The sequence below is a fragment of the Corvus hawaiiensis genome, chromosome 3, assembly GCF_020740725.1.
Source record: "Corvus hawaiiensis isolate bCorHaw1 chromosome 3, bCorHaw1.pri.cur, whole genome shotgun sequence".
Classification (NCBI taxonomy): Eukaryota; Metazoa; Chordata; class Aves; order Passeriformes; family Corvidae; genus Corvus; species Corvus hawaiiensis.
Window position 1 is genome coordinate 56,861,892 of NC_063215.1, and position 13,974 is coordinate 56,875,865.

The 13,974-nt window shown below is 37.6% G+C and overlaps 1 protein-coding gene across 29 annotated transcripts in view; it reads right to left on the reverse strand.

The window, feature by feature from the left end:
- Positions 1-13,974, reverse strand: part of EPB41L2 (erythrocyte membrane protein band 4.1 like 2) — a 108,523-nt gene that overhangs the window by 42,148 nt on the left and 52,401 nt on the right. For all 29 annotated transcript variants that reach the window (XR_007202827.1, XM_048299721.1, XM_048299722.1 and 26 more), the window contains one exon: positions 1,745-1,849. Coding sequence is in view for 28 of the 29 variants with exons in the window: in XM_048299721.1 (XP_048155678.1) it covers positions 1,745-1,849 (105 nt within the window). In the remaining variant the exon portion in view is untranslated. The remainder of the gene's footprint in view (positions 1-1,744; positions 1,850-13,974) is intronic.

The window sequence follows — 13,974 nt, forward strand, 5'->3', positions numbered from 1 at the left end:
GTCTTCATAACAAATGGGACCAGATTTCTCCAGAAGTTTTTAAATAAAAGCCTGCTGCTGTCCATAATTCAGGTGAGAAGTGATCTATTCTACTTTTGAATAAGGACCCTATTATCAGATATGTCTTGCTTAATATATGTAAATACCTCTTAATTTATGTAGATACTTATGAGTGTTTCTACAGTACCACCTTCACTGTCAATGGATAAGGAATTCAAGGACTCATTCAAACTGAAAGAGACCTCTGGACATAACTGGTCCAAGTGTGATTCAAGAGCCAGTTTTGAATTAGATCAGGTTGCCCAGGTTCATATCCAGTCCAGTTCTTAGTATCTCCAAGGAAAAAGACATATGAAAAAATAGATGGGGTCTTTTTAAAGAGTGGAACTCTGTTTCTCCATTCAAATGACTGAAGAATACCAAGGAAGTCTTAGTCCAACTAGAGATACATTAAAAAAAAGGGGGAGGAAAAAAAGACATAATCCTACACCAATCCAGACTTTTCTGCTGAACTTTCAAAAACTCAAGGCTCCCTATTTTTTATCTCCTCAGATCTATTCAGGTGGGCTATTTTCTGGTATAGGTCAAGGATCCCAGGTCTAGTATTAGACCTTTTCTCTCTTGCCAGAGATCAGACTGCTGTTTTATGTTATTTTATTGTGTAGGTACAGTACAGTTTTTCAATAGTGAGAAGCACAAGTAAAGCAACAAGTGAAAATAACAGATAATATTAAGATTATGGTATTAGAAGACCAACAGAGATGTTCTTCATCATTACACCAAATAAGTTCTTATGTCTAGAAATGGTTTACAAATCAAGAACAAAAATTAAATATCTCAGTAATAATATAACAAGCTCATTTTGTATATGGGGATTTTTAATATAGAGGAATTGAGTATTTTGCTCAATACTGCATAGAAAGCTTTGCAGCAAAGCAAATAACTCTAGAAACAGCTTTATCTGAATGGAAGTTATCAGAAATTCAGATTTATTCAGACCATGAAACTAGACTTAATTTTTAAAAAAATAGTGTTAAGAGGAAGATGACAGAAAAAAAGCAAAAACTTCTAGGTGTAGTATGATGTAATGATGCTTCTACTACAAATATAGATTTAAAAGAAATACAACTTTTCCTGCTTCAATTTGTAATTATTCATCTGGGAGGTTTTTTTTATGAAGAAAAAGATGACCACAGGTATATCTTTAGTTCATGGAGAAAGCAACAGGCAGCCCAGCCCATAACTGTAAATGTTAAGATGCTAGAAAGATAAATTGGGTTTTGGTAATTAATGCAGCACTTGCCACTGACTGATTTAAGATTTTCCTCAGCCGAGCAATCTGGATGTGCTCAACCCTCCAACATAGAAGCAAGTGCAAAAGAAGACTGAAGTTACCAAATGGTATTTAAGAAATCCTTTCAAATGTAGTAATCTCAAACTCCATTCATTTGTAAAATCAGCATCCAATACTAGTGATGGACCAGCTCCAGTCTCTTTACAAATGTCAAAGATTTTCTTTAAGCTTAAAATTAGTAGAAGAGGAACTCAAAGGCCTAGTGATACAGACATATGGGCTAGATTCCCTTCATGTTCACGAACAAAGTATTCTTACACATCTATGAGAAAAGGCAGCAAAATTTACTCAACTGTTTGTAATGGTAAACATTTAATAGAATATGCCTCACTAAACTATTGAAGTGAGTGGCAATGATGAAAAACAAACAAAATCCTCATACAGGCTTACCTTCTGTTCTGAATTCTCATAAAATAACAGCCCAAAATAGTCCTTTTCCAGTAAATTGAGATGTTCACATACTTTATCAAACAGCACTTGTCCTTTTGCTCTTTTCTGAGGAGTAGGAGGATAGGAAAAGAAGAAAAATAATAAGAAAAAATAAGAAAAAAGAGAAAATTAATATCAGTAAATAAGTAAGGTCCTTAATTACAGGTACTGTTATTCGATGATATTATTCAGGGAACCTTAAAATATCGATAAAGCAGATTATAAAACTATAAGCTTTCTTACAAAGACTGTTCACCGTATTTCAAAGCTATACATATCCTTGACAAAAAGTACAGAAATTTCAATTTTTTTTTTCAATACATAAAAAAAAACCCAACAACCAAAACAACAACATAAATACAGAAGGAAAATTCAGTGCCTAAAAGATCTAAATATTTTGTATTATTAAGTGCTACTAAATAGTTTTCTGGATCTTTATTTTTAAAATAATGGAAGACTTCTTTATTTGAGCCAACTTTTTCTATATTATCGTCTAAAAAGTAGTATAGTTTCTACAGTGTTTGTATCTATTAACTCTAGCATTTTTATCGTTTTGGTATATGTCTCAGTGACTTAAGAATCACATGATATGAATGCACTGAAAAATAAAGTGTGTTATCTTCCAAAGACAAAAAGTACAAGCAGACCACTAAGAGCCGATGCTCAGACCAGCAGAAGTAGCACTCAAGCACAAGCTGAACATATACAACATGTCTAGTTGTGTATACTGCAGTGGTTTGTTCTGAGGGGCAGAAAATAAGATGGCTGCTTCCTATCCGTGCGTTTCTGAAATCTCTCAGTACCCAACAAATTCATTAGATGCTCAAAAATAAGAAATCTTCAAGATGTTTATTCTTCCTAAAAATATTATTTGTGGAAGTCAGTAATAAAGGAAAAAAACCTGAAGGTTTTATTTGAGGCTAGTTTCAGTATCATAGTCTACTACTTTGTAATAGTAATTGAGAACTGATCAAAATTTTAACACATTATTAAAAAGTGTTTTTAAATGGCCACTTTTAAGCTCACTTGGTGAGCTCAGTATTACTAGAGCTTAAGCAAATGGCAGTCCTGAAATTCTATCTGTTCTTCTTGTGACATTTCCAGCAGCCTTACAGTACCTAAAGAGGGCTTTGAGAAGGGAAGGGAAGGAAAGTGACAGGACAAGGGGTAATGGCTTTAAACTTAAAGAGAGTACATGCAGATTAGATATTAGGAGGAAATCTTTTACTGTGAGGGTGGTGAGGCACTGGAACAGGTTGCCCAGCAAAGTTGTGGATGCCCCATCCCTGGGTATCCCTGGAAGTTTTCAAGGCCAGGTTGGATGCGGCTCTGAGCAACCTGGTCTAGTGAAAGGTGTCCCAGCCTAAGCAGGGAGTTTAGAACTAGAAGATCTTTAAGGTTCCTCCAACCCAAACCATTCTATCAATCATTCTGTGATTCTTGTACCTGAAACTGGGGAGGTAAACATTCCATATGTCTGTAGTGCTAGTAATGAAAAACAGGTCCAGGCTCTATTTCTGTGTACCACGTTTTAACAAAAAGATTTGTTGTACTGGAGATGGCAGCTGACAGGAGACAAAGATTTAGAGCAGACAGTTCACAACACATGCTCAGGGGTAGGGAGATGAGAAGTTGTTTCCACCGTTCAAATCTGACCATGACTGGCATGCAGTCTCCAGTTTGAACTAACTCCTTCATGACAGCTCTGCTATTTGTGGCATTTATCATTGAGGCCACAACATGGCCTTTTCAGAGGCCTGCCAGCTTATAGGAATTTTTGCATTTGCTTATCCTACAGATTTCAGTAGATGCCACACACCACTGCCATTCCACAGAAACGCCATCGGCTGCCCCTGTGTAGGCCCTGGTGACACTGTGGCCATTGTCCCCGCAGACAGTGGCGGAGCACTCCACATGCCCCGTCCCGGCACTCCTGCAACTTGGCTCCACAGTAGAGGGTGGTAAAGGCCAAGAGCGGAGGGAGAGGGGAGAAAGGAAGGTATGCACGGAGCAAAGAGTGAAGGCTTTGTTGGTTTAGTCCCCAAGAATCCAGAGCTTTATTTAAAATCGCATTGTCCAGCAGACATTGTACTCATGAAGATCAGAAAGCTTTCACAGAAGCAAAATTATAAAATGATGACATTTTGTAGCACAAGTAGAAAGGCAATGGAATGTAGAAGTCAGAGTGACTTCTGAAATGGGGAGCGGGGAATTTTAATTCTGTTTGGTACTTTCAAAAAATCTTACTCTTCAAGAACGACAGATGACTACTTCCCCATAGCATCTGAAGTAACCACTTAATTTTCTTGACAGGTTCATCTTCAGCTTAATAAGAAAAATCACCAATATTTAAAAGTGGTAAATTGAAAGTAGGAAAAGTATAAGCAAGAGAGAGTTCAAAGAATCTTAGTCTGCTTAGACGCATGTAATAGATACCACTTTTTTTCCAAAGTCAACGTGCAGGTCGGTGATCACACCTTGCAAATGCAAGTTTCAGTTATACATATTTCAGTAAAGGACATCTATAGATTAGTGTAAAAAATAATATATGCTATCATATCAAACCCACATTTGGAATCAGCTGCTTTTTTATAAAGTTCATATACTAAAACCCACAATTAATATCAAGTTTTTGACATATAAAAACATAAAGCAGGCAAATCAGGAAATATATTGCAAGTATAACCATAAAATATTGCACGGTTTCTTATTAGGAAGTCATAATCAACAAAGAACTTAGATACACTATCAGTGTCCACTGTATCTTTAAACATCTTTTTGTCATTTCATAGTTCTTCCACATAAGGAAAAACCCCACCATGTCATGAAGCCCAAGTTTGTTAGCCTACATTCTAGACAGCAGCAAAATGAAAAGCAACTAGTATTTATAGAGCTCTGTTATGGATAAAAAAGCATAAGAAGCCTCTCAGTACCAGCAATGGTTTTCATTATAAGATCCTACTTGTAAAATTGAAAGACTCCTAGTTATTATATAGATACAGATATCATTTTAAAAATCTAAAAGAGTATTTAATTTGCAAAAACAAACTTTTCAAATGCAATTTCTTTTTAAACCATTTGGGGACAGGCATTGCTACACAGTTTAAATTATGTGATAACATACTTTTCTGGAAAAACTCATGTTCTTAGCAGAGTGTCTCTAAGCATGAACTAAAGATAACTATTGTGATCCAGTCAGTTCAGAAATTAGAAATATTTTAATAGAGCAGGGGACTCTTAAGAAGGCAGCATCCTAGTTGGCACAGTTTGTTACTTTTTAAAATGGATTACATTTCAATTTCTACCAAGTGTCTGAGATGTCAAGTGATAGTCACAACCAATATGTAAATTATAATCACTATCCTTATACATGTATGCATACATATACATTTAAGTACAGGTATTGTGGGGAAACACAAAAGGTGGAAAAGCTTTTAGGTGTGAGAAGAAAGCAGGTTTCAGGAATAAAGCAGAAGAGTTTAGGGATCAGCTTTGGCTGCGAAAACTTGAAGAAGATACAATTATACAGCAAGCAAAGACTTTAAAACAATGGTTAGAGTTTTTAGGTTTAGCTGAGATAGGTTTTAAAGTTGCAAAAAATATGCTTAGCAAGACAGAGAAGTTTAAGCTTAATAATGGAATACTGTGTATTATTATATAAGGCATAACAAGCAAGTACTGTGTACAACAGATGTATGCGCCTGTTGGGGTCTCCTCCCCCTGCTGTGTAGCCCTGGGAGAGGGCCCCTGGGGGGAGACACGGGGTTTCCCTGCCCCTGCTCAGCCTCATTCCCATTGGTTGGTTTGTGTTCCCTGATAACGCCAAGGACCCTCAGGTCCTGAGACTGCGGAGTTCCTGAGCAGAGCCCCGGCCATGCGGCTGGAGAAATAAACATCTCTCTGAAACATCTACCACGAATCTGTCCACATATCTATTTCTTTTCCACGGGACTCCTGGTTTGATATAGGTGTGTTACAGTATCCCCACTGTAACATGTGCCCTATTGTGGATTGGTTAAAACAGTTGTCTGTAACTTTTAGAAGCACGCTATTAGCTGAGAAGCTTTTAAGAATGTTCTGTAACTAGGAAGTTTTGGATGTCTGCGACAGTGTGAGCTTTGTACCATCTCTGTCTCAACTCTGTATGCGAGACTGATAACAGAATAAAATAATAAAAAGGCTCCTGGAGCGTCTGTCCAGGCTCCCCGTCCCATTTGTTGACGAAAACGCCAACAGGTACATACACACGTGTTTATAGCACAACAAATACTAACACTAAAAACAAGGACATTTTCATGTTCCAAATTCTAATTCAGAAATGTCAGTAAAAGTGTAAGTCCCACAACAAGGGAGCACATTCAACCTAGCTATACCAAGAGGCTGAGAAGTGAGGACATGCTCATAGAGCCAGCAGTTTAAACCACAACAGTACTCAGATCAGCAGTATTCTGTATTGCTGCCAAGTTATGCTGTCTTTTAAGTGAGAATATGAAAAGAACACATGTAACCAAGGTTATTCTAGTACCAATTTCAAGCCTGTATTTAGACACTGCAGATGCCACCTCATAATGCAATCACTTCATAAAACCAGAGGTAGCATTTTTCTGTCCTTTACCTCCCCAAAAAAAGAGCAAACCAGAGCAAAGCAATTGCAGCCGACATACACAATGGAAATTTCTATGCAACTGGGAATTAGGGTATCATGGATCCGTTTGGCTATGTAAGAGTTGCCAACTACTGATGCAATATAAACACTCACAGCCACCAGTTCTGTTCAATATATTTATCTATGATAGGGATGCAGGAGTTGAATGCACCCTTAGCAAGTTTGCTGATGATACTCAAGTGGGAGGTGCTACTGACTCTCTTAAGGGACAAGAGACCTTACAGAGCAATTGGACAGATCGGAGCATTAGGCAATCAGTGGCATGAAGTTTAGCAAATACCAGATTCTGTACCTGGGACAGAGTAATGCTGAGCACAAGTATAAATGGGGAAAGAAGTGGTTGGAGACCAGCCCTGCAGAAATGGATCTGGGGGTGCTCGTCAGCAGCAGCTCAGTGTGAGCCAGCAGGGAGAGCCTGGGCAGCCAGGAGGGCAAACGCCATCCTGGGATGCATCAAACACTGTGTTCAACCAGCCAGACAAAAGAGGCGATTATCCTGCTGCACTCAGCTTTGGTATGGCCACACCTTGAGTACTCTGAGCAGTTCTGGGGCCCACAAATTAAGAAGGATGGGAAGGTCCTTGAGTATACCCAGAGGGCAACAACTAAGCTGGGAAAAGGGCTGGAAGGAAGGTCCTATAAGGACTGGCTTAGGAGGTTGGGCTTGTCTAGGTTAGAGAAAAGGAGGCTGAGGAGCAGCCTCATTGCTCCCTACAGCTTCCTGAGGAAGATGGAGAGGGAGGTGCTGAGCTCTTCTCCCTGGGATCAGTGATAGGACATGTGGGAACAGTTCAAAGCTGCACCAGGGGAGGTTTAGATATGACATTAGGAAGCATTTCTTTACCTCAAGGGTGATCAACCAGTGTAATAGGCTTCCTAGAGAGGTGGTTGATGCCCCAAGCTTGTTTAGGAGTCATTTGGATGTGACCTTTTGGTCAGCCCTTGGGACATGGGTGCTTCCTTACTCTTAAAGGGTTGGTCATCAGGCAGCTGAACTCAATGGCCTTTGGAGGTCCCTTCCACCTGAAATAGTCTATCCTATTCTTACTCCTGCCTTCTCCTTTCTCTAGCAGTACACACAGAGGAAAATCTCAACATTTCTTCCCAGTCCTGCACTAGCAGAAAGGATTGAATGGGTTATCATGTCCCACCCTAGGCATTGTCTGTCTCTGTGTGGGAAGGAGGCATGTACTGTCTGCTGGGCGTGAGAGCTGTGGATTATCTCAAACTTATTTAACCACTTGAAGAAATTTGAAAGAAAAAAAAAGCCAACAAAAACAAGTACAGTTTTTAAAAGTCTTCTGTGTTCATTCAGTTTATCTGGGTTTCCACAGAATGGCAGAACTCCACATATCTCCTCAGAGATCAAACCCTTAGCTGGATGCAGGACATGCTCCCAAACTGAATGACTGCAAACATTTTGAGGTGTGCAATACCTATTATTTCCCCAGAGATTTTTTTTTCTTCTTGTACTCATTTTTAGAAATGTTTGAGTCATTCCCCTTGGAGAAATGTAATAAAACATTTTATTACATTTGAGAACAACAGTACTCCATCAGAGAGAAGGTCCATCTCCAAGGGTTCCTCTCCATCTCCTTTAGACAAATGTCTAAAGGCAAGCACAGGAGCAGTACCCAGGAGTTGACTAACTATGAGACTGGTATTTGCCTGAAATGCCAGAGTTTTTTCATCTCCAAAAACATTTTCAAAGACACATATTTACAGGCGCAAAAAAGATTTGATTTCATTTTAATTTTCTGAATCAGATTAAGAGACAATGCTCACAGGCATTAACACAATGCAATTCTGTAGCCAGGACCAGGCTAATGCATTCTTCAGTTTTGCTTAAAAAATCAAAACATCCCTTGCAGTCTGGCAAAGGCAAGGCCACAGAAAGGAGAAGCCAGAATATGAACCAGGTAGTATCTGTTTCCTGAGACTTGAAGAATAGGGATTGGTACTGGTCACACGCAAAAGAGGAGGAGATGCGTGACAGCCTGGGTTGTTTTCAAAAGTATGATACATGTCAATGACACGTATATTTTTTGGCTGCAGAATATTGCTTTGCTGTGCTTCTTAGCCAGTGATGCATGAAAAGTGCTCTCATGCCTGGCCTGCACTTGAATTGCATGCAGGAAGAACTGAAAAGTGCCAGCTCCTGATGCTGCAGCAAACCAGACTGCCCTGTACAAACAAGGACCCCTAGGGAAAACCAGACCAAGGGAATACAGGAGCTCACTCCTGCTACACACTTGGAATGGCAGAGAAAGGCTGAGAGCAAGGGCATGAGTGGTGCCTTGGAGGTGCAAAAGCAGCAAGAAAGAATCTAGGCAGAATGGCCCAAATGAACCCTTGGCGAGGGGCCATGGCTGAATGCTGCAGAGGAAGGCAAAAAATCCCCAGGGACTGAGATGACTTCACACATAAACATTACTTTCAGTGGTGTCTGTTGAATCTAGACAAGTATTTCAAGAATGTGCCAAATTTAACATCATCCCTATTTTCCTTTTTCTAAATAAAAGATGTCATACTTTGAACAGACCACTTAGTGTTTGAATAAACCTAGACTACACATCTGAGCAATCAGAAAAAAAGATTTGCAAATCAAAACTCAGCTACAATTAAACATCTGTTCCATATCAGCTTCATTCAGAGTTTTCTTAATTCAGGGTTAAAGACTGATCTTAATTGTACATTGAGCAAACATATTTTTACTTTGTATTAGCAAACTGTAAGCAACCATAGAGTCTGTGTCAACTCCAATATATTTCACTTGTTCATACGTGCATAAAATACGGTCAGTGCTGGCATCCCTTAAATGCCTTTTGTCATAAATATTTAATTAGACCACTGACTGAATGCAATAAACAAACCCAATAGGATCTTCATTTGCTTCTGACTAGTAATCATTATGCACTTAGCATTTCTTTTTGTTTGTTCGAACTGTGTTATTCTCTACTACAACAGAGTTTATAGCAGAAAATCTGAAAAAGTCTTTTCTGCAGATCCCAAATTTAACAACAGAATTTCCTCTCAACTATCTACAAAACTACAGATTGAGGGGGAAAAAGCAAGTTTATTTCCCCCATGAAAGCAAGAGTTACACGTAGTTCACGGTAATATATTAGTAACTTATACCTCCCACAGATGTCAATTATCAGGAAAGGAGTAGGTCAAAATTCCATCATTTGCATTGTGTTAAAAAAATTAAAATTTCTCATAAAAATTAAGTCTTAAACATTCCAACAGTCTGCTCATTCAAGCTATTAAAACTCAACTGCCATTACATCTCAAATATTACACTATTGAATCATGAATCAAAGTTATTTTATCCTTTAATATGGTTCTGTCATTTCAAGCAAGCACCAAGGTTCAGTCACAGTTTTTGGCAAATACCACTCATTAGCTTTCATCTTCAATACCTTGACAAGTCTCTGTGATAAACTTACAGGCTGTTATTCCTTTAACTTTCTTTCAAGTAGTGAAAGGTAACTGAAAATTTTTTAACAGTTCACAGCTTCTGAAAGTTGTTTTAAGCCATGCTCCTCCAGAACTATTCAACAATAGCTTCTTTCTCTTTCCATCTCTCCAAGCATTCACATATTACTCTGAAGAGTCTGAGGCTAAGTAGGTGTTATCTTTAAGAGTTACAATAGTTTTAAGCTTGAAATAATTAAATTAATTGCTCATGCTCTATGAATGCACATATTGTGTACATGTAACTTGTGTTGTTTAGTATGGTACCTGCATGCAACATTATTTTGTGATTTATTTCAGAAGATTCCTTTAGAGCAACAGAGCACAGAAAATCAATCTATTTTATTATTATGGAAACTATGGACTTAAGGAACTAAAGGACTAAAAGTAAAAGGAATTTAATATAACATTTTAATGGAGGATATTTTGCTGCCTTATGAAACTTTACAGGTTCCAAAATAACAATATAAAGCAAGTTTGAAGAGTGGCTGGTATAAACGTTCATAACACTACTCGCACTCAATGATTTTAACTCCCCAGAGCAAGTAGCCAAGATGCAGAGTAATTATTTACAGACCACATTTTATCAACCATGCAAGACTATAATCAGAATCTCTGCATTGGTGAACTGAGTGCAGTTCATTTCTGGGAAGATCAAAAACCACGAAACAGTACAGTGAGAATTTCAAACTACGAAGAACTGAGGAACAGGTTTCACCCAGCACAAGGTTTAGCTTTATTATGCTGTCATGTCATGGACTTCTCTAGGTGACAGTGGAGTACATTAGGTGTTGTATCTACACTGGCATCTAGACAAGGATATTTGGAGAAGCTATACTCCAGAAAGACTATAAACCAGGTCCTTCAAAAGTAATGAAAGTACAAAGACAGATGAGAAGTAAAAAGAAAATAATTACAAAAGAGGCTGAAATATCTGTTTAAACAGTTCTACAGATAAAAAATTATTGACTTGAAGTTCAAACTGGCAAGTTGACACCAGTCAGAAGATCTCCTAAGGCAAAATAAAGAGTACGCAGGTAAAAAAATAGATGATTCTCAGAGGTGATAAATTAATTTACAAAGTAACCTCAAAAGAGACAATATCTGAGATTTGCTTTATGCTGAAATCTAAAGATCAACCATGTCAGGCATGCCCAGGGCAACAGGAAAGACATGCAAAAACAAGCCAGAAGAAATAACTCCAGTGTCAAACAACACTAGGTGACTGCAAAAAAGAACTTAAAGTAATTATCAATACACAAAACCCCAGTGGCAAAGAAACAAGAAGGGTTCAAAGGTACCTGTCCTCCTCCATCAACATCTGATGACAAATTCTGAACTACAAAAGAACAGCATCAAATTACAGTCATTTGCAAAGATGTTTTAATGTCCCATTAAAAACATACTAGTTCACTAGGAGTGAACTGCTCTTTTTTCCCCACGATTTCATATATACTATCTCAGCATCTTCAAGCTATGTTCTTTCCAAGTGAGCATCTCCCACCCATTTCTATTCTGTACCACTCACCACAGGAATTCACGTTCAGAACATTTTGTCACAGAAACCAGTTTTTGTTCACTCTGATGTATCTCTCAATGCAATCTGCATATCACATATACTTTTTTTTCCAAAAGGTGCTTTAACTCAATATAGATTCCAAGAAAATGCCTCATTAAGCAGAAGTTACATTAATTTCATATTAACTAGACTTTAAATTGCACGTGTACCTAATCCGTCCAAAATAAACTGAACTAGTTCCAGTTAGAACAAAATGTACATCCATGCAAATCTTTTAGTCCTATAATTAAGTTTATAATTGGATTACAATTTGTGCTGGTTTATCTTCTTTTTTTCTTAAACAGTACATATAAATCCAGTTTCCTACATATATTTGCTCCAAAAATTCAACTCCCATCTGAATATCCCAGGGTAAAAAAAAAAAGTGACATGATATATGATTGCCTTATGCAATATCTACTTCTACCCCTGTCCTTTTCAATGGACAATAAGGTGGCATTAACCTCCTGCTTACAGAAGATCTTGCCTTACCAAGACGAGAAGATCCTTGAGAATATAAAGATTATTATTACAAAAACCAATCCGTGGCAGCCAGGCCAGAAAACAACTATGTCAACACACACACATTTGCTTCAGCCACATTACAATTACAGGGCTTCACCAATTCACTTAAATTAATCCCTCTGCCTCTCTCAGCTTCATACTACAGAACTCAAATGTTTCAGAATACAGCTGAACTCAATTTACAGCAAGTTAGGATATCCACTTGTCACTTAGTAAATATTAAATTTCTAATAATGTTTAGTGAAGCATGGAAAGCCTGGTCCACAACAACCTCTATAGGGCTTTTGCTGCCTAGTCTAAGTCTCAGTGATGATACATTTTTAAAAAAACTAATTCCAGATGAACTCTCGTGAAACATCCACCTTAAGCAAAAACTGCAGCCTCTTTTCCAATACAATTGTTTCACATATTCTGTAAAAGCTCACTAGAGCCCTTTATTGAATTGAAATATCAATTTTTTTTAAGCTTGAAAAAAATCTATTTCAGTCATCTCTGAGAAATTAATCAAATTTAATTTGTACAGAATATGTTATTTTGCAAAATAAGAAACCAAATCAGGTTCAGTGTTGGGGGGGGGAATGGAAAGTGGTTGTGTGTGTGTAAAGAACTGGGGTTTGTACGAGACATTTTATGAAATAATGTTTCCTTCTTTCCATATCCAAAATTCAAAATCCTATTATAAAAAATTGAGTATGTTGAAGTGTTTTAAATCACTAGAGCTGAAGAAACATAACCACAAATATGTCTAAAACTCAATTAAGCTCACAAAGCAAAAGGGAATATAAGCAGGATAGAAATCTAACTATCACATGGACAGCAGTTTCTGGTCTACTGAAATGGCATTTCTTCCTAAGCACACAGACTGTTGTCAGTGGATAGTCTGTTCTCTCAGGAAAAATTACGAACAAGATGGACAGAAAAAAGAATGGAAATAAAGTAAAAAACCCTGTCAGAACTCCACATCTAGCACCTCAATCTATACTAAGACTGCTTTCTAAAATAAGGGAAGATAGAAGAAACTAAAGAGAGAGGTGTCAGACTAAACAACTGGCATGTATCATGGAATTCAATGAGCAATAACAAAAGAGCTGCTATTTTAGAAGCTGTTAATAGGAAATGCTAGGGATATTATACCTGAACTCATCTGTCCTTCCAGACAGTATGAAGTCTCAAAGCGCAGGTTTGTACTCGTACAAGTACAGAACAAGACTAAGAGTTCTCAATTATTTAGGGCTTTATCTTACTTCAAAAAAAAAAAAAAAAAAAAAAAAAAACCCACAAAAAATCCTGCCAAAACACTAGAGAAAAACATGTACTTGGATAACCATGATGAACAGGTAAGATTTTATGGAACTGCTTTCTCCCACAAGCAAAAAAAAAGGTGAAAATTTGAAAATTAACCATATTGCTGAAAGGGCCATATACAAAATAATGAATTTTAAGAACCTAAGATGGCATTAAAAAAACGTTTTTTGAAAATAGGAATGACATTTGCTTTTTTTCCCCCCAGCAAACCCCAGGAAGTTCCCCTGACTGCTGGGACATTTCCAATATGGTCAAGTTTGGCCTTGAAGCAACACCAGCCAGGCTCACTCAGTACTAGTGGGTGTATTCTGTAAGGTCCCATGGGACTGGTCTCTCTCTCTCTCAAATGTTCCCTAATGTAACTCTAACCATCCCTTTTTCCATTAGTTTCAAAAAGTCTCAGTATTTAGTCACTGCTAAGAATCCTGATCAGCCTTGATCTGTGTGCTGACGCTGAAGATACTGCATCATGGTTTTCTCTCCTATTATGCCTGTTCCCAGCTATTGTCTTATATAAAGAGACATACAATAGGAATGAACAATTAGCAAAATTTAACAGAGACTACATTAATGGGTTATATTTTGCTTTCTTTCACAGTCCTTTTAATTTATGTGAATACAAATTGATGCAGTCCTACAAGAAAAAAGGAATAGAATTGC